The sequence below is a fragment of the Amblyomma americanum genome, chromosome 1 (assembly GCF_052857255.1).
Source record: "Amblyomma americanum isolate KBUSLIRL-KWMA chromosome 1, ASM5285725v1, whole genome shotgun sequence".
Classification (NCBI taxonomy): Eukaryota; Metazoa; Arthropoda; class Arachnida; order Ixodida; family Ixodidae; genus Amblyomma; species Amblyomma americanum.
The window spans coordinates 390,716,356-390,738,884 of NC_135497.1; the positions used below are offsets into that span (position 1 = coordinate 390,716,356).

The following is a 22,529-nucleotide window of genomic DNA, read 5'->3' on the forward strand; positions in this document are numbered from 1 at the left end:
GGCATGAGGATTCCCAGAATGACCAATTCCGGATATATGGGTATTAACCCATTAACGCTATCGCGTCTTATCCCTAAAGCGAATCCCCTACAATTATTTTATTATTATGTTGGTTAAATATAACATGCCCGGTGACTTAACAGTGTTAAGTCACCGGGCATGCTATATAACAGTCCATATAAACAAGTTGGAACGGTGCCATATACAAAACCAGAAACATGCTGCGCGTACAAAGCGCACAGGAAGACGATTTTTGCGACTTGCACAATGTGACGCACAAATTTGGCATACAGTCAAGGAAAAAATTATCAGACGTTCATCGACCATGCCGCAGAAGTCCGGAACTCTGCAATAAGCTGGACCTCTCGGTACCCCCCCGGTTCTGGCGTCCCTGCCGCTAAGACACGGTGAAGGGACATGTAACATTTGGGACCACTAGGACGGTGCTTTCATGTTGCGTGCAGTCGCGTCGTGGTACTACTTCGACAAAGCGGCGTCGTTTTGTGAGGTGCACTATGCGAGGCACCACGTGCGCTCAGTAAGGTTATGCCGAGTTGCTCATATTGTTTTCCGTTCTTTTAGGGTCTCCCAAAGAATAAAGGCATTATTGTTATTGTTATTATTATTTATTTTTCGTTCCCTCGATCAGACACCTGATACAGCGTGGCAAGATGCCGCGTACGTGTATGTGCCTAAAGCTTTCAATGACTTGCCGAATTAAATTTTTCTGCTACTTCTATAACTGTGCTCCTGAAAAATCGACTTCGTTTTATTTTAATATTTTACGGTTGTATTTCATTGCTGTGTTTGTCGGTTCATTAACTTCACCTGCCATGAACAGGTGAACTTTTTGTTGTTAAATTGTTCTAGTTTGGTGTAGTCTGACTGCAAAAAAAATTTTGTTGCCACGCCAATAGGGTGTCTAGAAGGGGAGGTGTGAAGAACGCGGCGCGCGGCCCATAGAGAGGGGTGGCCCCTGCGCGTTACGGCCGCCAAGGCCAAATCGAGCGCTGCGGTCTGGTGCGCTGTAGGGAGCCTACATGTCGCGCCCCCTCCCGGCAGGCGGCATGTATGTAGGCTCCCTAGTGCGCTGTCAGAATTCCGGAGGATACGGCAGGGTGGTGGTTGTCACGGCGTGATTTGGGCAGTCGTCGTTGCGTATTTCGGTGCGATCTTCAGCGTGTGCTGTTTGAATACCGGTGCTGCGTGCTGGCAGAAATGTCGCCGACGTCAAAGAAAAAAACTCGGAGGTGGTGTTTTGTTCCCGGGTGCGATTCGGGTTACAAATCGTGTTCTGAAAAAGTGTCTCTTTTCCGTGCGCCTTCTTGCCCATATCAGCTCTCTAAGTGTGCAAAGAGTGGGACTTGGGTGGGCTTCTGTACCCATCGGCCTCACTATATGATTTGATTAATACTATTGAATGCCGGCTAACCAAGGAATTGTGCAGAACCCGTCTGCATTCTAGATTTGCTTTCACCATATTTAACAAAGTGAGCACAAACATGCCACAGATTGGTTATGTGGAGCACTGTTCTGAGCTCACAAAATCTGTAAGGTTTTTCTGCCTCACCAGGATTCATTTTCTTTTGAAGGGCCTCAACCAAGAAATGAGTGAAAAAATAAAAGGAAAAAGAACAAAGCCTTGTGTGATGTGACCCAAGCAGCAAAATTGATCTGCTGGCTGCCAATAAAGCTTGCTTGTCCAGGAACATATTGCATGCGTTTACTGGGTTCTTGTAAAATATTAAAAGTGCCGAATCGTGGTGGCAGCACCCGACGTTGTAGCTGTACGGGTGACGCTTAATTTCGTTTACGTAGGCAGCATGACGCCCCCCACAGCAGAAGCAGCGAATTTTCGAGGAAGTAGTGGTTTAAATGACCCTGAAACCTCTCAACAGCGTGCTTGCGATGGTTTAGTGCTGCTTTGGCAGGTAAAAGCAGTCAACTCCTTTCGAACGTGATAACACCGCCGCAAAAGGTAACGAACGAAAAAATCCAGTGTTCCTGGCGATAACTACTGCGTTCACCCAGGAGACAAAAAAAAATTGCTTATACGGTTTTGCAGAATACATTCAACCCTAGATAAGCACCACAAAAATTCACTGCCTTTAGCAGAGATTTTTAAAATATGTGCCTTCGGCAGCTGAAAACTCGCGCAAAGTTCGCATAGATTCCCAAAGATACTGTTGTGTTTCTCCACGTTTATGTGTCAACAGCAGCGTTGTTTAAACTTTATAACGTCTAAAAAACTGCGGTGCCTGCCAAACCCTCGAAAATTCAATAAAGCTCGTTTCCTCTACAGCCTTCTTGCTCGCGCAAGCAGACGCGCTGCGCGCGCTGACGGCCCCGCTGACAACAGCGCCGCCGCGCGGCAGTCACGCGGAAGGGGCCAGCTTTTCCTGACCGGTTTTCACACCCTAACGCCAACTTGCCGGGCAACTCCAACAAGCCGCTATTGGCTCAGACGGGCCTGATGAATGTTTGACGTGCGCTCCCCTCGAGACCGGCCGGGAATTACCTAAGGTATTATTATTGTTGTTGTTGTTGTTGTTGTTGTATGGTCAATCCGGCAATCGTTAAGTACGCTTTCATTACTAAAACGTCACTCCCTCTGCGTTGATAGGTATGTTCTGCTAAAGCGGGACATTTATTACTTTATGCTGCTAACTCTGTGCAGAAAGCCAATAGTAGCCGTCGCAGTTTTGTTGCGCTGCCAAGACAAGCCAGAGGGCGTTCACCGATCCGCGTTTTTACTGCTCTTCTGCTAGTACTACCGTTGTTCCGTATCTGGATCTGGCTGCGTTTGTTGGTGCTGTCTGACGTCGACGTAGGGCGTTAACGTAAAAGAAGGGTCTGTAGTAGAAGCTGTTCCCGCAGCGGTAAATATGCGGCGTCGAGTCGGCGGAGTTGGAGCCATACAAAAGCAGCAGCTGGCCCAGGCCCGCTTCAAGGACCGTGGCTCGGAGCTTGCAGAAGAGCAGCTGCAGCAGATGACCCGTCAAATGGAGGCATTCCGTGCCAAGCTTCAGTGCTTCGCCGCCAGCCACAAGAATGACATCCGAAAGAACCCGCAGTTTCGGCGGCAGTTCCAGGAGATGTGTGCCACGGCCGGTGTTGATCCCCTCGCGTCGAGCAAGGGCTTTTGGGCCGACATGCTGGGAGTCGGCGACTTCTACTACGAGCTTGGCGTCCAGATAATCGAAGTCTGTCTCGCAACGTCCCACCGGAACGGTGGCCTCATGAGCCTCGAAGAACTCAGGGAGAGGGTTACCAAATCTCGCAGCAGTGCCCACAGACAGGAGGAGATAACGCAGGACGACCTCCTGCGAGCCGTCGAGAAACTCAAGACACTGGGAAAAGGGTTCCAGCTTATCTCTGTCGGCTCTCGCTATTTAGTTCAGTCCGTGCCTACTGAACTTAGCCTCGACCATACTAACGTCATCAAACACGCTGGGTCTACTGGCTACGTGTCGGTTGAATCGCTGGTTCAGGAGTTGGGCTGGGACAGCGACCGTGCGCAGAAGGCTCTCGAAGATCTGCTAAAAGAGGGCCTCGTTTGGTTGGACGCACAGGCGCAGAAGGAGTACCTCTACTGGTTTCCCGGACTAATTAGGTAGTCTGCCCCAACCATTATGCCTTGCTCCCCAGCGCGGGTGTTTCACGTGTTGATCTTTTGCGAGCATCAACTTATTTCCAGTGGCGACGCGTTTTTCGTACGAGCCCGTTATGCGTACGAGCCCCTTACAGCGTCGGCGCACTGTAAAGTTGCACAATTAGATGCTCTTTATTTTTGCTACAAAACTTGCAGTGCTACTGTGCCATGTTGCCGTGGAGGGTTTACCTCTGCTTACGCATGTTTCTTAGCTGCAAATACACATAAGAGGTAGGCCTATTCAACCCACTGCTTGGTTTTAGAATGTGTACAGTTTGAACGTGGATTTGTAGGCACAAGAAGGTTTATATGATATACTGCGCTGTCACTGAAAAATGCAGGGGGTCACTTTGTTCACCTAAAGTGCGGCGAGGAGAAAGCCTTTAGTGCGGTGTTGCTGCTTGTGTCACTGATGTGTGGTTAAGATGTTAATTAAGCACACAATTGTTTGTGAATCTTAAATGCTGGAGACACTGGAGGGGACGTTTGGGAGGCATCCGTCTGATTCAGTGCCTTTCTGCAAACACTCTCCAGCGTCCTTACGCTAGACAAAATTATTGTGGGACTATAAAAAGAACGAAAAATAGTGTCCCTACCCGTGCCACTAAGACCTTGCGTTGCTGCATCCAATCTGCAATGCAAATAGTCACCGCCTGGTTATCGCCAATCCCCCTTGTGGTTGTGTGCCATTTTGTGAGGCAAACAACAACAAGACAGATTAGATTGGGCTAACTAAAGAAAAAAAAAATTGCCCTGCCCGCAGACAAGAACTACATATGCGTTGGCAGGAAGTAAAGTAGTCGTTAGCACGCTCAGCTGCGGAACGGAAGGATGGTGGTTCGAATCCCGCTGTGCACAAGGATTTTTTTTCTTATCGAGTTGACGTCATTTGATTGACAGCTATAGTGTGACTGATTTCGCGGACGAACGGACAACAGTGAGCCATTAAAGGATTTTGCCATAAAAATGCATGGGGCATTGAAGCATGTCATTCTGCTCGTACGTACTGCATGGCCGGATTCACACATGAGCATTATTAAGAGCTATTTGTGTAGTGCAATTGAAAGAGTATAAAATTATGGGAGCTCTTACATGCGCTGCACATAAATCACATTCGCTTTTGCAGAAAGTAAGACTGCAAAAGATTGGGTTCTGATTTTAGGCCATGTTTGAATTTTATTCTTGCCCAATAGTGCAGCAGCAGAGATCAAGCACCAATTTGAATTGTTTTACCTCATGCACCTTTGCACTGCCCTCTTTCACAGGAAAGTGCAACCGCGGCTATGGAGATTTGTGCAACTTACCGGTTGGCAGACATGATTTATTCACTTGGCATGCTGCTATGTAAGCCATATTTGTGGTGGCAGGCAGTGACTTGTTCATGCTTAATTGGCGCAAACAGTTGCATGACGTGTGCACAGTTGTCTTCAAGTGATCGTAAAATTTGAGCGCCGACCAACAAAATAAAAACTTCCAGAAAATGGCATTTGTAATATTTATTTTTGCTAAGTACAGAGGTTTGATTACAGCAGGATGGCTTCAGCTGGTCTGGTGGTTTTATCACAGCAGCCTAACAAAAATATGCCTTGCTCTCTTTCAGCATTGTATGTACAATATCAACATGAAAACCCCTTCACTTAGCAAGAACCAACATTCAGTCACCCACTGTTATAGGTTAAAAGAAAAATGTAAAGTGGCAAAACTGCCTCTCACGAAACTGTGGGCAACAGTCGTAAAGTGCTCTCATAAAAAGCAAATGCATTTTCCTCCAACACACTACCAACATCTTTGCTCTTAACAAAATAAAATTCTTAAAATGACCAACAGCAGCAGCAGGTCTCAAATGCCTCAACAATATACTAATATATACCGATGCAGTGGGCTCTTTATGCATGTGCACCTTTGTCTGTAGCAAGTGGAAAATCTGGGACAGTGAACTGGCGAGAATGCTGGCGAAATCCAACATTCGGAATCTGATCAAATTAACGCGTTATATGTATATATATATTTTTAAATAATACTGGAGCCATCTGAATATTTTAAAAATTAGTTCAGTGGATGACACTTGCTGCATGTTACATGTCACAAGTGTGAAAAATGGATGCAATCTAATTAGACACCTCAATTCTCTGCAAGAGCCTGACCAAAACTTTACACTGCAGTCATGGTTGCTAGCTAGGCTACTTGATACTGAGGCCCTTATAACAGCGCATACTATAGGAGGTGTTCGTGTGACGTAACAAGCGCTATTTTGCTGTCCGGTGCGTAGCTTCAGCCATGCAGGCCGGAGCAGGAGGCGATAATGCGGTCTTTTGCAACGCTCCTCAGACAACAAAATGGCGGCAACTGTGACGTCAATGAATGCTACTCCTTATATTCGTGCTGCTAGGCATCAAAATATAAAGCTGCATCAACACCTGCCATGCAACGCTACTGGAGTGCATGCAGTATGCAGTGGGTATCTCCATAATCTCAAAGCAGCAGCAAAATGACAGCTCTGTTTCAAAAGCATCGTTCTGGTAATGGAATGTGAGAGCCACTTAAAAGCAAGTAGGATGACACGCTGCAGTTTACAGAGCAGCATTTTATCTCTGCAGTAGCTTTGCAATAACGACAGCAGCTTTCCATAGCAGTGGAAATGGCACTGCCTTCTTTCTGCGATGTGCCGGCATATTGAGCGATGTTTGGACAGTGTGGCAACAACCTATCACATGGCATGTCACAAGTAAACATACTTTGCACAAGTAATGCATAACAGGATAACAGGAAACAAAAGCAGCTGGAATCCTCCTTCACACATACGTGTCCTTTCTTATGGTCTCCCTACAACACAATTCAAAAGTGCTTTGCAGCAAGATAGCTAGCAAGCTGTCTCCAAAGAATGCAACAATTTGAAAAGGGCAGCAACAACAACAGGTATCACCATCTAAGTTTCCTTGATATTCGTTGCATTCTTTATTTGTACTACTAACTCTTCAGAGTGCCACACGAACCAAGCTGGCCATATTCAAACTCTTAAAAGGCCAGCGGAAGGGAGAGATACCTCGGTTGGACACACAACAAAAAAAGAACAGTAGGTACTCCAGTGTCTTGGAAAGGCTAGAAGTGCAGCAGTGGCCAACACAATTTGGCCACACTGCTTCTCATGCGCTTGACGTGCACACATGTGTGTGAAGCTGAGAATTTCATTGGTCCTCGAAGGTGCAGGGTGGCATTGAACTCTGCTTTTAGACCCTGGCCTCGCCCCGCTGGATCTTCTCATAGATGGTCTTTGTTAGCGGCACATACTCGTTGGCTGTCAGATCGAGGAAGTACATAGGGTCATCGATCACATCGGTGTCATACCCTTGCTTCTGGAGATCTACCTTCTTGATCTTGTAAGTGCCTTAATGTTGGGGGGGAGAAACAACGACAAGGTCAGACAGTGAAACTAATAAGTTGCACAGTTTGAAGCTAATAAGATGCTTGGCTGCAGCACTTGCATGTAAAGGATTGGTGCATAGTATTATGCATCCACCTTATGTTCATTACTATGAGGACGACTGCTGTCCACAGTTGCAACCCGTTTCAGTGGAAGACATCAGGCTAGCTTTAGTCGTGAATCATTTTTGCTTGTCTGGCTGTTCATCAGTTTTAGCATAGCAGATGGTGCCAATTAAACAAGGTGGAACCAGCACGGCATACAAACAGATCTGCACAGTTTAGAGCTGTGTGAATGATATGTGTTTGCCTACCCCTTTCTCTTTGACCCACCTTTTATCAGTACTTCACAGTACAGAATGCAATTCAGTTTGCTAGACTGCGGTTGGATGAACAAAAACCATAGCATTGGGGAAAGGGGGGGGGGGTGCTAAAAATGAGGAAAATAAAATGACAACTACAATATGGCAAACGAAAAGTGCAATGCTTTCGAGTTAACAATTCTCTGGCTTCCATGTGACAGTAAGCAGAACTGTCTCACCATCCGTACTGCTCACATCCAGCAACACTGCTGCCATACAGTGCTAGTGCCTGTCTCAAGAAAATTGGTGTTTGAACTCACCTGTTGCCTCGAGATCCTTCACCACACGAATAAAGAGTGGTACTGCATAAAGAGGAAGGGCATTGCGCACATCTCGGAGGAAGGCCTTCAGGTCAAGTTTGCTCTCAGGATCACAGATGGCAGCCATGCCAGCCTTGCCTTCAGATCCTGACAATGGAACGTGCACATTGCGTCTTGTTAGTGGGAAACCATACACATGAACCACAAGTATTCACACAAAAATAAGTATTCACAAGTATTCACACACACACGTATTCACACACATATGGCTACTACTTTCGCCCTTGCAGTCGCCGGACTGGATACATTTCGATTTCTTTAATGCTGAGGACAAAGGAAATGCCGATAGAAGTTTACAAGCACCACAAAAGCTCTTTAGACCTTGTGCCAGTAACTGCTGACTGGCCTCTGTGGGAAGTTTATGTCAACAAATGCCTTTATACATATTTCTTGAGTCACTTTCCTTGGTGGTTTTGGATCATACGGAGGAAAGACATCATAAGGAAAACGTTTTTTGAGAAAACATGTCAACGAGGTTCGACTGCACTGAAAGTAGTTTCATTTGCCTTGATGATGAATGATGCTTGTTTTTTTACTTAGGTTGCCTCTATGGGAAGTGAATGGAGTGTGACTAATTGATAAGTGCTTGGTCATGCTAACAATTTTCTGTCAGGCAACTCAGAACTTGCCAATATTCTTTCCCTGCAATGCTTAATGTGCAGAGAAACTAATTCAAATTTATTTTTACATAAACAATGAGTGAGAATGCTGTGTGACATCTAACCCATGTATGCTTTTATAGACCTTTCCACGACCCTCGGGAAAACCGGTTTTCTGGGCTGTGTGGAGAGCGTGGGGGAGCTTAATCCTCCACTCTTTCCTGTACTACAAGCATAGCCCAGTGCCCACTATGGCAGTGCCCATTGACCTCTTTTTGAAAAGGCCTATAAAGTTCAATTTTTAATTAGGAAGGTGGTGCAGTCACAAAGCTCTATACAGGTGATGAATTTGACCTTTCCAAGAATTCCAAGTAAAGGAAGGAAGATTTTTAATTGTGAAGAAACAGATCTGCCCACTTTAGGAATGCTGCAGAGAAGAGGGCAGACCTGTGCTATTTTGTTCCCACTGGCTAACAACAGAACTTTGTGCTCTTAACTGTAAATATAAAATGTGACATGTAACCTGCTTCAAGGTACACTTACAGGTCATGACAACTCATTAAGCTTTTAAGGTAACAGCACATCATTTAATTTTGGTGTATTGCTATATGCTCCCCAATCATACCAGCAGGAAGCTCCACTTAAACACCATGTTTTAATTTAAAGCCCAGTGCACCATTAAGTCAAAAAGTTGTTAGAATGCCACAGGTGATTAGATAAAAATTGTGTGAACTTAAAAGCTGCAAAGCATGCTTATACTAGCTGACACCAGAGCTCATTGGCAGTAACTCTGTCTGCTAACATTGGGAAACTGGCTGCGTGAAATGACCAAGTTTTGAACTAGAGTGCTGTACCACCATTAACTCAAATTCCAGAACCATGAAAATGTGGAAACACATGGACTTATTTCTAGCATTTGGCTTTTTGAAGTTCTTTAACTGTAGTTGAACCGTAGCAAGAACATTAGTGTTTTCATAATGTATAAAATACAATGGGCCTTACAGAGTGAACAAGCTCAGAACAATCATCAGAGGCACATAGCTTGAAAAATGCTGAATGACACCGCAACAAACCTGGAATCTCAACTCCATAAATTGCACAATCTGTGAGGCCTGCTATCCTTGCAACCACTCCTTCCACTTCTGACGTGGACACATTCTCTCCTTTCCAACGGAAGGTGTCACCAGTTCTGTCCTTGAAGAACAAGTAGCCAAACTCATCCATGACAAGCAGGTCTCCTAAAAGGCAAATTCAGACAGAGGCACAACAAATCAGACTGGCTTCTTGCACATATGTATGTGGCACTTTCATGAAAACAAATTAGCGCCCTCTTTCAATAGATATGGCAGGGCACTTTTCCTTTCCCCGCAAGATTTTAAGAGATAAGGTTTACTTTTTAAGCTTTCTCTTGTGACTTCTCTAGCTTCTAGCTTTGATTGAGGTTCGTGAGAGCAAGAACTCTAGCTGAGTCACGACACTATAATGACAGTGTCACAAGGACAATGTCAAAGCCTGCTAATGCTGAACCATTCACTCACCTTCAATGGATTAAGCTTAGTGCAATTTTAGACCATCTACACACTACTGCACCATCTCTAGAGACCATAACTGCACTTTCACTCATTTATCATGGGGAATGAGCTTAATTAATGGTCATCAAACTACCTCATATTCACACTGGAACACTACTGACTAATGCACAGGAAGAACCAGTACTGTGCAATGTTAACAACCGGCCTCTCAATGCTGAGGTAGGCTGATGTACACATTTATTAATTGTGGGCATTACATGATTGTGCAGACCTATGTTTACTGCTAAGCCAAGAGGTTGCTTTCAAGATGCTAACAGCAGCACATTTTGTGTCGCATGTCCAGTGAACAATGACCTCCAGCTTGTGCTAGCTCACTACTTTGTTTGCCTGCACAGCACCTCAGCTTTCTCTTGCTGCCAGAACTTGCATTCTGATAGCGAAGCAACACATTGTGTAGCCAAAAATTTCACCATTCAGGCTTGTGCCAAACCAATCAGACAACAAAAACTGCTGAAGCATGCTTAAGTGCTAAACCAAAAGTGGATACTATGTCGGCAAAAAGCAACACAGGCAGCAGAAGTACTACACGTGATTGCTCCGAAAAAGTAAACAGTTCAACAACTTTCTTGGTAATGTCAGTGCACCTCCCTAAGGCACTATGTACCACAGCCTAACTATGTGGCCATGTATAGATTGAATTGATCAGTGCAGAAATTGCAGCCTGCTCAAAAGAATGAACTTGCAGTGAGTACAATTTCAATTCATCTCCTGGTGTTCACATCTGCAAGGAAGCATTTATAAGAATGGCAGTTGCACGCTATTTTCCTAGAAATGTTGAAAAGGTTTGTCAGCAATCCTTTAATTGAACGCCTGTCCCTTGCAGAGATTGTTTAGCAATGGATTATTGTACAGCACTGCGGTACAGAATCATACACCTGCAGTCCACTGAGGACACAGCGCAAACTGGAAAAGCAAAGTAGAAATAGACCTAGGGGCCTACCGGAGGCAAAGGCCATGTCTCCCTTCTTGAAGACATCCTTGTAGACCTTCTTGCTAGTCGCTGCCTTGTTTGCATAACCATCAAATGAATGAATGTGGTCGTCACGCACAATGCGTCCCACAAGTTCGCCAACTTCATCTGCACCGATGAGAGAAGGAAAGACAAGTGCAAGAAATTGACTGAACACTGAAGAGCCCATACAAAAGTACCAAGATATACGACATACATGAAGGCTTGCATTCAACAGTTTACAACGCAATACTGCAATGAAACAATGTAATAATGTGAAACACAGTAATATATCATCATTAATCATGATTAATGGATTTTTTTGCATGCCAAGGTAGTACTATGGGGACATGAGGCACGCTGTAGTGGAGGGCTCCTGGTTAGCTTAGACTGCGTGGGACTCTCTTGATGTACACCAAAATCTCAGCACACTGGATCTTTGCATTTCACCTCCATAAAAATTCAGCCACCACAGCTGAGATTCAATCTTGTGACCTTGGGATCAGCGGCTGAATGCCAAAGGCACTCAACAATGTTATGGGTATCATTAAACTGTTCTTTAATGAAGTGCCTAACTGAGGGCATCTAGAATTACTATACTTCCGCCAGCAAGTTTTAAACACATTGGAAAAGGCCTGTAAAGGATATAAGCCTGAAAGCACAGAAGAATCATAAACGACTTTTTTTTTTTTCAAATTCACAGTATAGAGAAAGCTCTTCCCTTTCAGGTTTATTCTCAAGTGTTCAAACAGTAAAACACAGGTGATATTTCAGAAGATTTGGGAGGTAATGCATTACACGATGATTTGGGAGATAATAAGTTACACGATTTTTTGAAAATTTGGCTCAGTTCAGAAAACTGCACTCCCAAGAAACACGGTGAATTTCGGAGCATATTGTCTGACAATTTCTTTATGCGCATGACCACCTGTTTTAGGATCCATCTGTCTACAATAAGTTCATCCTCTAAGCATATGCATCCATTTTAAGCATGCATGTGAACTGACAAAATGTTCTCTCCCAGTAGTACCTGCTACGCTGCAGCAGGAAATACTACCACCCTAAAGCCTGCATTTACAAAACATATTTCTGGCTACAGAAAAATTTTGCTACAAGAGACACGGTTACAAAAGACAATGTTATTAAGGGTAACTTTTTTTACATCCCTAGAGTTCTTCTGTTTAGAAGAAACAGAACCAATGCAATTTTCGTCGCAGTGCTGGTCTTTTTGCACACTGGTAGCTGGACTCTGGAGCTAGTATTGCCATGTTTCCATGATCCAGTCCTGTTTGACGATTCATCGGCTGTAGTTTCGTATTAAAGACACAAACTCAAATGTCTTGTTGAAGTAAGGAAATATGTACTTATAAAAACATGGGCACAATATTTATCATTTAAATATTTAATATTCAAAGTTGGGAGCTAAGTCAATACAATCTGCAGTAAAAAAAAAAATAAAGCCTACTATGAAGGACTTCAAGCCATCCTGACCAATTTCCTGTTGAAGTGTTTAAACACATTTGGATGCTGCTGTACAATAGACTGATCTAGACAGACTCCTCAGTGTTTTGTAGCGATAGCTACATTACGGTAGCTTTTTGAGCCTTCAGCGTGGCGGCGCCACCACCGCCACCTTGTGGCGGCGCTGTCACGTGGTCGGTCACGTGACCAGGTTCCACTCGGCCAGCTATAGCTATCGCGTCACTCCAGGTTTAACCAGCGCTAAACCACCGCCAATTTTTAGAATCTGTTTATAAGAGACGTTGGTTACAAGGTATATCTTTCCCGGGTCCTTTGAGTGTTTCTTGTAACGAGGTTTTATCAAGGCCAATAACTGTTAACAGTAACCCAAGTTTGCATGCAACTAAAATGTACTAGTAGTGGGCTTGGAAATACTTCTGCCATCCATCCGAATTTTTCACATTAATTCAGTGTTCATATGCAGATCGAACCCATGCAGAGTCATCCCATATATTCAGAAGATCAGTGAAAATGCCGCAAAAACCAATTTAAGGGCATAGATTACAAATATGTATTTTTGAAATGCCTCGTAAGTTTTAAAGCTACTTAGAACCTTCTTCAGCACAGATTTCCAGGAAAATTTTATCTGGATGGAACAGAATCCGGGTACTAACATGGATAAATAAATAATTCCCAAAATGCAAGGCTCGAAGTAAGGAGTTCTATATGTATAGAGACACACAAGAGCATGGCTTTTCAATACAAATAGTATCACAAGAATAAATTTGAAGTCTGTCGTAGACCTGCTCTGTTATTCTGGATGGTTGCGGCACACAAGACTACCAAAGACAGTGGATGCCACTCCTTTCTCTACAGGCCTCTCCAATGAATGCCAGAGGCAACAGCATGAATATGCACACCTCGGGTTGCATGCTCATGCTCACAAACCACAGTCTGCAATAGCACCCAAAGAACTTCATGACCAGTGTTTATTCCTGTCATGGTAGCCAAAACCCCTCCTCACCAGGTTCACATGGGACGCAGAGCCCATTCTTGTCCCTGATCGGCTCGCCAGTGGCTTCATCCACTCGGATCAGCTTGACAGGATGCACATTGCTAGCGATGCGAGACACGAAGCCCACAGACCCCACCTTGTTGTCAATGTTCACTGCACAAAAACATCAACAACAAATTAACAGATTAGCCATCATTTACCCACTTTATAGCTAAGAAAAAAGTAGCTTTCAACGCTGCACTGCATGAATCTTGGAACCACTTGCCTTCAGGTAGCCATAAAATACAGAAGGCAATCATCTTTATCACTGAGAAATACAATCTCGCACTGAAACACTCAGACATTAAGTTCCTGAATATTCTTGCATTATAAACACTTGAGCACTACACCCTCTTGCAATGAGCATGTTAAGTGCCCACTGTAGTTGTCTTATGCCTACCGCCAACTGAAAAGCAATGCTACAATTTGGCCAAGAGACACAGCATGTGGACAGCGCCTGCTTACACTGTTTCTGGCATTTAACAAATGGCACCGTAGCATTAAACTACAGCACTTTTCTACTATTAGTGCAGCAACAACTTTATACAACCTGTTGCTTTGCCATAGCACTCCGTGCATATCTTCCGAAAACAGACTATCCATGAAAGCTTGAAGTGTATTTAAAAAGCCGAAGAGCAAAAGAGAGTGCTTCATACAATGAGAATTTCCCTTTTACCTGAAATTTTCAACACTGCAGTATTGGTAATATGTGATACTTACAGACATGCGCATTCCCTTCCGTGGATCCGTAGAGTTCACGAATGTCCCTGATGCCAAAGCGCTCCTGGAACTGGCTCCAGATCTGGGGCCGCAGGCCATTTCCAAACATCATGCGAATCTTGTGCTGCCTTTCTTGTGGCCGGACTGGCTGTGCTAGAAGGTAGCGGCAAATCTCGCCTATGTACTGCGTCACCTGAAGCGTAAAAAGTATTCACAATGAGTCTTAGCACAAAACAGCAAAACAAGCATCTCTTGTTCATTCCTTTGTCACCTTTGTGCATCTTTGCCAGTCAATTTGAAGGAAATTCGTATATATGGTCACCGATACATGTGGGGAGTTGCCCACTGGTCTGCAACTTTCTCTATCAAGCAATGGAACTGAAAGATGCTACATTCAAATGAAAGTCTGGAATGTCCTCACACACAGGAGCACATCGCTATTCGATATAGCCCCACAAGCAGCAATGCTCCTCCACCACCAAAGAAGAGTAAGAGTAAGGGCTGCTGTTGAAAGATCCCAATGGTATATTTGCATTCGGTAAAGCACATCAGGTGTTCCTTTATCCTCGGAAGCAGCTCGATGGCATGAAATCTTAGCTGCCAGCTGGGTGAGGCAGAACAGCCACCATCATTCCTGTACAGCAGTATGCCGAGACTAAAGAACTGGTGGTTAAAATGAATCGCCACTGCTGGAGTGTACATTGAAGAGTGATGCGCTCCTGAGAAGGACATTCCATTACATTCATTTACATGCAATTCAAATATGAAAGTAATGGTATGAACTCCCCCACTTGCGGCAGCCAATATAACAGACTGCTAGTTCACAGCACAGCATTTGCCACAGCCCCTTCCCAGCACACTGGTGTGCTTTAGTGAAACCGGCTCCGAACAAACTGGTGCTACAATCACCTGCTTCACAGGCTTAACCATACAGGTTTCAGCATTTCTACAATGAAACTGCATCCACACATAAAACATCACCTGTAAACCACACCATGTCAGTTTTGCAAAGATGCCTGAAAAAGCTGTTCATGACCCCTCCTCAATAAGTGGATGCTGCTACCAACTTTATGCAGGAACAAAATAATGCTGAGTCATGCCTCAAGTGCTGGCTACTTTTCAGAAGCATGCGCATGGTCAGTCAGTTAAGCAGCATATATGTTAAACGGCACGTATATATACAAACATATGAAGGAAGCAACTAGTCATTGAAAACAAGGAAAGCATAGGGGAGATTTCCCTTTTTTAATTTTTTAAATATTACTCTCATATATATGTGAATGAGTGGCGTGCTCACACTTTTCTGTTCACCACTTTGCACCCAGTGAATAGGCTAAGAGTGGTTGGGGTTGCAGCTACACTCTCGATCGAAGTGTCAACTCCCCAAAGCATGTGTCTCACTAGCTTGTTGCTACAACTGCGTGCTAGTAACGACTGGTGCAATCAAACCTCACAGCCACCACAGCTTGTCGTATTAAAAGGACACTGAGGACAAACTACAGTTAGCTTGTATCAATAAATTACTGCGTTCTGATGACAAAGATGCTACTTTCACTGAAAATGGAGCTTTTGTAAGCTAAAAAAAGGTTTAAAACAAAAAGAAATACAGCTGCTGTTATCACCGGTCAAAAAACTGGTGTCTCAAGATGTTTTTTTTTGTGTGTGCATGAATCCTTGAGGCTAGGCTACACCACTCATCGTTTCCCAATGGTGATCACAAAGTCCTTCTTGGCCTTGAAATCCTGAGTTTGAAAATTTTAAAATCAATTTCCTCGGAAATAGTAAGTGCATGCTTTGCTGCCAGACATACATCAACATAGCCAGAAAGAGCCACAGAATCTATTTTTACAAAGAACAAAAGTTGGATGGAGCTGTCCTCAGTGTCCCTTTAAGGCATCAAAGCTTACCCAAACAATCTGAATATGTCAGTATGTGCAGGGACATACTAATATTAAAACAGAATGGTCCCTGGTTTCCACTTACGGTGCAATCATATTTGATGCAGTCATCCCAAAAGCGGGAGGCCGAGAACTTCGAGCGGATGGCAACCGTGTTTCCAAACAGGAGAGCCTGGCCAACAGCGAGGATACCACCAGCTGTGTGGTACAGCGGCAGCGCAGTGTACAGGATGTCGTCAGCCGTGATGGGCATCATGTACTTGGAAGCAGACACCATCGACAGGTACCTATGTACAATTGGCAAGCACACATAGGCATGCAAATGAAGACTACATCTCAAGCACACTTGTCTATGTCTAGAAAACATACAAAGTGCAAATACAGAGAAGCTACATCACTGTGTAGTCACCACTAGAGAAACTGAAAGTGTCACACTATTTATGCTCAAAGCCCAGAAGGTACGGTTGATTTCCACGAATGCCTTTGGCAGTGAACCTTGTGGAAAAGGCCATGTGAACCACCTTAAACCAATGGTCACAGGTCGCATGCACGAAGCACTGTTCTGAACCATCATTAGCAGACACAGCAGTAAGGCAAATGCTAGATCACATTGTTCTTCGCATGTGCCTCCATCTTAATTCAGATTTGAAATTACGTGCGGCAATATGACGCCGGGAAATAAAACAGGCCCTGCTAGCCTCTTCTTTGCGGGTTGTTCCCACCAGGCGTCATACCAGGCTAGATTTCTAATGCATGAACATCAAAAAGGGTTTGCCAGGCGCATGCTAATCTCTTTTAAAATCCCAGATGTAGCATGACTGGGAGACACACAATCAGGGTTCCAGTGCAATCACAAAAACTGAGCGGGAAAAATGCCACTTTCATGCAAAGGCTCTCTCCATAAAAACTGCGGAAAAAAAGTAAACTGAATGTTCAGTTGGGCTAGTTGGTAGAGATGCATCTTTTGTAAAACAGCACAAACAATGTGGGACAAGAACAAGGAGGACACGGGGGCATGTTTTTGTTCTTGTCCAACATTGTTTGCGATATTTTACAAAAGAAGGGAAAAAGGTGCGGCCCTTACACGAGTGCATACAGTGCACGAGCTACATACACCAACAAAACTGGTCTGTTACGCTAATCTACTCGTGTGATATGCACTTCTGTTTAATAGTACAACCTATATTCTTGAAGAAGGCACAAGCACAGAACTTGACAGCAGCAGCTGCATGTTGTGGCGAACAACTTATAGCTCCAGCAAGCAGCCAAGCACAGAGCAGTCCTCAAATAAGGCATGTATCAAGCAGCACCCAGCATTCTGAAAACCACTTAATACCAAGTCCACTACTGCAAGCTGTAAAGACATGGCTGCCTTTATTCAGCACCAAAAGCAGCTCTAGACATGTCGTATAGGCGAGCATTATGAAAGGCACTTGTTCTACACGTCAACCAAGAAAGTTCAAAAGAAGTGCACACACAAAAAAAGGACCATTCCTTTGCAGCCAGTGCACGCACCTCGGAACAGGAACGCACAATCAGTTCTTGTATGCACAACCACTACACCCTACATTCCAAGCCTGAGCACACAACAGCCATAAAGAGAATTTTGGGGGGAATGAAATATGGACTGAAAGAATACTGCAGTTATGCCGTCACACATGTTGAGGGGCAACTGTCATAAGTACAATGATTTGAATTACTGCAGAGTGTTTGCTGCATGTTCCTTGACTGCAGCAACATATATAACAGAACTAAAACAAACATCATCGCATCCACATTCACTGCATCATTTTATATAAATGGTGTGCACACCAGAACATTTCCTCCAGAGCTGCAGGTGTGATTCAAGGAGCATGCAGCGAGGGGACAGTCGGTATGGCAGAATTGGAAGCAAGAAAAAAAAAACAAGAAAAACTATGTCAGCAGATAAAAGTCTGCGCTCATCCTGTCTACTCTTTTCAGTCTTGCCTGCTGACACAGTTGTCTTGTTTTAGACCAGGTACGAGTCTTCTTTATTTACTATGCTGCCGCTTTTCAGTAACCATTTTGAAACAGCGCAACAAAGACGGGACGTGGAAACTGAGGTGTAAAGACAAACATGCGCTGACTAACAACTGGGTTTATTGAAAAAAACACACAAAATATATACAGAGTTAGGAAAGATTAATCGCCACCATAGTCAACTCATGCCACATGTGACGCCATATATCCAATCTCCCCTTCGGAAAGGGCGACCGATGGGCAACTAATGCACGTTGCGCCTTTCTCACGTATAAGAAAAGCTTCAAAAACTTCTCGCGTCATCTTATCACAATGGCGAAACACGATATTGGTGTTCTTATAGTCGGGGGTACATTTGCATTTCTTGCAACGGAATGCACCTTTAGTGAGAGGGTCTCCTTCTGTTTTTCTTTTTTCGTACTCTTTTTCGTGTTTGCATTTGCACCTTCTGCAGTGGACCGCCACGTGTGACAGGGGGTCTTTTTTTCTGGTGTTCTCATGTTCCATGAGTCGCTTGTTGATGCATCTTCCTGTTTGGCCAATATATGTGGCGCCACACGAGAAGGGAATTTGGTATACTACCCCTACCTCGCAAGGTACATAAGGGGAAACATGGCGCACCTGACAAGCCCTTTTGTTTCCCTCCTGCCTCTGCCTTACCTGTCTACACATTCTGCCTAATTTCTTCGGGGCAGAAAATACGACGTCAACGCCATATCTGCCTGCCACTTTTTTGAGCCCATGGGACATGCTGTGCGCATATGGAACCACTGCCGGCCTTTTATTTTAGTGCAAGAAATGAAAATAAAAATAAAAGGCCGGCAGTGGTTCCATATGCGCACAGCATGTCCCATGGGCTCAAAAAAGTGGCAGGCAGATATGGCGTTGACGTCGTATTTTCTGCCCCGAAGAAATTAGGCAGAATGTGTAGACAGGTAAGGCAGAGGCAGGAGGGAAACAAAAGGGCTTGTCAGGTGCGCCATGTTTCCCCTTATGTACCTTGCGAGGTAGGGGTAGTATACCAAATTCCCTTCTCGTGTGGCGCCACATATATTGGCCAAACAGGAAGATGCATCAACAAGCGACTCATGGAACATGAGAACACCAGAAAAAAAGACCCCCTGTCACACGTGGCGGTCCACTGCAGAAGGTGCAAATGCAAACACGAAAAAGAGTACGAAAAAAGAAAAACAGAAGGAGACCCTCTCACTAAAGGTGCATTCCGTTGCAAGAAATGCAAATGTACCCCCGACTATAAGAACACCAATATCGTGTTTCGCCATTGTGATAAGATGACGCGAGAAGTTTTTGAAGCTTTTCTTATACGTGAGAAAGGCGCAACGTGCATTAGTTGCCCATCGGTCGCCCTTTCCGAAGGGGAGATTGGATATATGGCGTCACATGTGGCATGAGTTGACTATGGTGGCGATTAATCTTTCCTAACTCTGTATATATTTTGTGTGTTTTTTTCAATAAACCCAGTTGTTAGTCAGCGCATGTTTGTCTTTACACCTCAGTTTCCACGTCCCGTCTTTGTTGCGCTGTTTCAAAATGGATACGTACCAACTTGCCCAAATTTCTGCTTTGCTTTTCAGTAAGTGTCGGCTGAACTTAAGGAAGTCTATATGCATGCAAGATGCAGTAACTGAATTGATGATGGAGGAAATACCGACCTGCTGTGCTTGATGATAGCAGCCTTGGGAAGACCAGTGGTTCCAGATGTGTAGATGTATACAAGCTTATCTGTAAAGACAAAGGTGCAAACACAGCGTTCATATCATCCCGATTTACGTTCACTGGAATGACTGTTCAACTATTTTGCAACCAAGCCCAAAGTAAATTCTTTGTAGCCCCATGTTAGTGAAGGAAGCAAGCTAATCACCATGAAGTGGTTTTCAGTCTTACTTGGCTGATAACCTATACATGAAATTAAATATTTCATGCAATTTTTTGTGCACACAGCTTATAAAACCTGCATCTGAGCTTACCTAAACCTAAGTTCTGAGTGTAGTATTCACAGCTACAATCAGTTCAATAATCACCCAATGTCAGCTGCAATCACCGAGTGCGATCACTCAGTGTTAAGCAGTTACAAGCTCAGGTACTAAAAAACAAAACAAAAAAACCTTCAGGTTCCCGCACCTCCCTACATGTCTGATATATTATTTATGTTAATATTATTTCTCACATATATTAGGGGACACTGGCTATGAATGTTAGGCCTTCTTTTGCAGTGGCTTGCACTTTGAACAATCTTGTAAACAAGTTTTCCATTTCCTTTCAAAACTTTTAAGCATCTAGTTCAACAGCTCGAGCCAGACAAAGTACGGATGCTTATTTCTATACAGTAGATTCCCGTTCATACGTTTTTCACCACACCGGCAAAAAAAAACGTAACAGCCGGGAAAACGCAGCAGTGAGGAAAGCTTCAAAAATGAATGAAAACAGTGCAGCTTTGACTTGAAACAATTTATTTCCGCGAAGTGATCTTAGAAAAAAAAGTTGAGAATGGTGGATTGCCATTTCTTTCTCTCACTGGAATGAACCACGCGTTTCTAATAGCCTGGAAGGCCCCATTGCTGTCAGCGCCGCTTTGAGTTGCGATGTACCTGCAGAGGGGGTCCAGAGCCACAGCGGCTTCTCCAAAGCTCAGATCTGCCAACTCCCCGGAATCATGCGGCTCATGCTCCTTGTCATCATCGCAGGCTCCACTCGCGACCGAGTCCGCAATGACCTTCGCAATGCTTTGGCACTCTGACGTCACGACGGCAGAATCCACGGCGACATAGTCATCGTATGCGACTCCCGTGGCACCCAGTGCATTCACAGCCTCAGTTAGCTCTTGATCACAAGAGGCTGCTTCGAACTCTTCAGGTTCCGTAGCAGTTACCACTTCCTCGTTCGTGCCAAAGCCACACCACGCAAAGCTATTGATGCACTCACTGCAGTCCATGCTGAAGCGATGTGGTGCATAGTGTCAAGTACTGAAATGGTCGTAGACTGCTCTCCATGGTCAATATGTGCGAGGCAGTGCTTCTCGATGCACTTCCTATAGGAATGCTTCAAGCTCTCAATTGCGTTTCGTACATCCAGCTTTTCCTCAAGGGGAAGCGCGTTCTGCTTGTGCGACGCAATCTAAGCACGCAAAGATCGCGGTTACAAGTTTGGCCATTGCAACCATGGTTCGACATTCACGAGTGGAATGGCCATCTAGTGGTGGCCTCTCCAACTCGCGTGCGGGTACCTGCAGCCAGTTCCGTAGCCAAGCCTGGCCAAGACTTGTCAGAAGTCAAAATGGCAGTTGGCACGCATTGCTTGAACGGGTTCAGGGCGCCAGGTTGCAACGTATCATACAGGAACGTATTCACAGGTACAACATAACAGCGGAGTTCCCAATACATTGAATCCTATCGGAGCTATGCCGGGACCGGATGAAAATGCCGTAACAGCCGGGAAAACACAGCAGTGAGGAACGTAACAGCGGGGTTCTACTGTACTCCATTTCATACATCAGGTGCAACGCCATCAAAACTAGCTCTCTTGTTTGCTCTGCCTACATCCTCGATCAAAAAGTAGTGCATTACTAATGGTGAGTGAAAAATAAATGCTTTGTCTATAGGCTTATTACATGATACATTTGTCATGAGCTTGATTAAATTCGCTCTTAATGCTGACAACACGCTGTAACTTTCTCGTGCCTGAGACTCCTCGGCCACAAAACATACGCAAAGTACACGCCTTCCTTTGTTTTTTCATGCGGACTACTTACGTATCTTTCACAGTGTTGCACGTGATGTATGAAATGGAGTATAGAGGTGGGCAAATATTCTAAATTTTCTAATAGCGAATCAAACATCCTCGTATTTGATTCATCGAATGAATAAAATAGTGCACATTTGAAATTATTAAAATGAATCAAATGCGCTCTCGAGTTTTCTAATACATTTTCGAATAATTGGAACGAAGTTCGAAAAAGGGGAGAGGCAGTGCAAAGACTATGACAAGCAGACAGGATGAGCCATCTTTCCATACTGCATCTCCCCGCTATGCAAACCCAACAAGCCCAAACCAAAAATTCTAGCTCAAATAAGGCACACCATAGTTTTCTTGAAAGACTGTTTCAAAAACAGGGCATGCTCCGATGCCGTGCAGCATGTTGCCACAATCAGTCTGCGCGAGTTGGAGGATTCCGCACCGTGACCTCGTCCATTCAAGCCGCAGTGCTCATAATGCTCATCCATGGCTTCCAAGACTGGGCGACACAGTAGGGCTTAGGCAGGTCCAACAAACCCTGCTTTGATGCCTGATCTCAGAAGCCATGGCTTAAACGTAGCTCTCACCCTTCTCATCAACTTAGATGTGGTGCTAAATTATTCGCTGTCATAGTCAGCAACAAACGGTAACTTTCCTATACGTATACATGATGGTCACAGAGCTAATATATATACTGACTTTGTGTTGCATACCCCCTAGTAGAGGTTGGTGTTGCGTCCTTTGACAA

General features: G+C 44.4%; 2 protein-coding genes across 2 annotated transcripts in view; one reads left to right on the forward strand and one right to left on the reverse strand.

Moving 5' to 3' along the window:
• The first annotated feature begins 2,731 nt into the window (after window positions 1-2,731).
• On the forward strand, window positions 2,732-5,136 carry lsn (vacuolar-sorting protein SNF8). Its single transcript, XM_077650181.1, has one exon. It carries the CDS (start codon window positions 2,886-2,888, stop codon window positions 3,615-3,617), a length of 732 nt encoding a protein of 243 aa, XP_077506307.1. The 5' UTR covers window positions 2,732-2,885; the 3' UTR covers window positions 3,618-5,136.
• Window positions 5,134-22,529, reverse strand: part of Fatp1 (Fatty acid transport protein 1) — a 108,270-nt gene continuing 90,874 nt past the window's right edge. The window contains exons 5-12 of the mRNA XM_077650180.1: window positions 19,702-19,771; window positions 16,113-16,314; window positions 14,130-14,322; window positions 13,380-13,523; window positions 10,886-11,023; window positions 9,427-9,591; window positions 7,695-7,841; window positions 5,134-7,037 (exon numbers count right to left, since the gene is read on the reverse strand). Coding sequence (XP_077506306.1) covers window positions 6,880-7,037; window positions 7,695-7,841; window positions 9,427-9,591; window positions 10,886-11,023; window positions 13,380-13,523; window positions 14,130-14,322; window positions 16,113-16,314; window positions 19,702-19,771 — 1,217 coding nt within the window. The 3' untranslated portion in view covers window positions 5,134-6,879. The remainder of the gene's footprint in view (window positions 7,038-7,694; window positions 7,842-9,426; window positions 9,592-10,885; window positions 11,024-13,379; window positions 13,524-14,129; window positions 14,323-16,112; window positions 16,315-19,701; window positions 19,772-22,529) is intronic.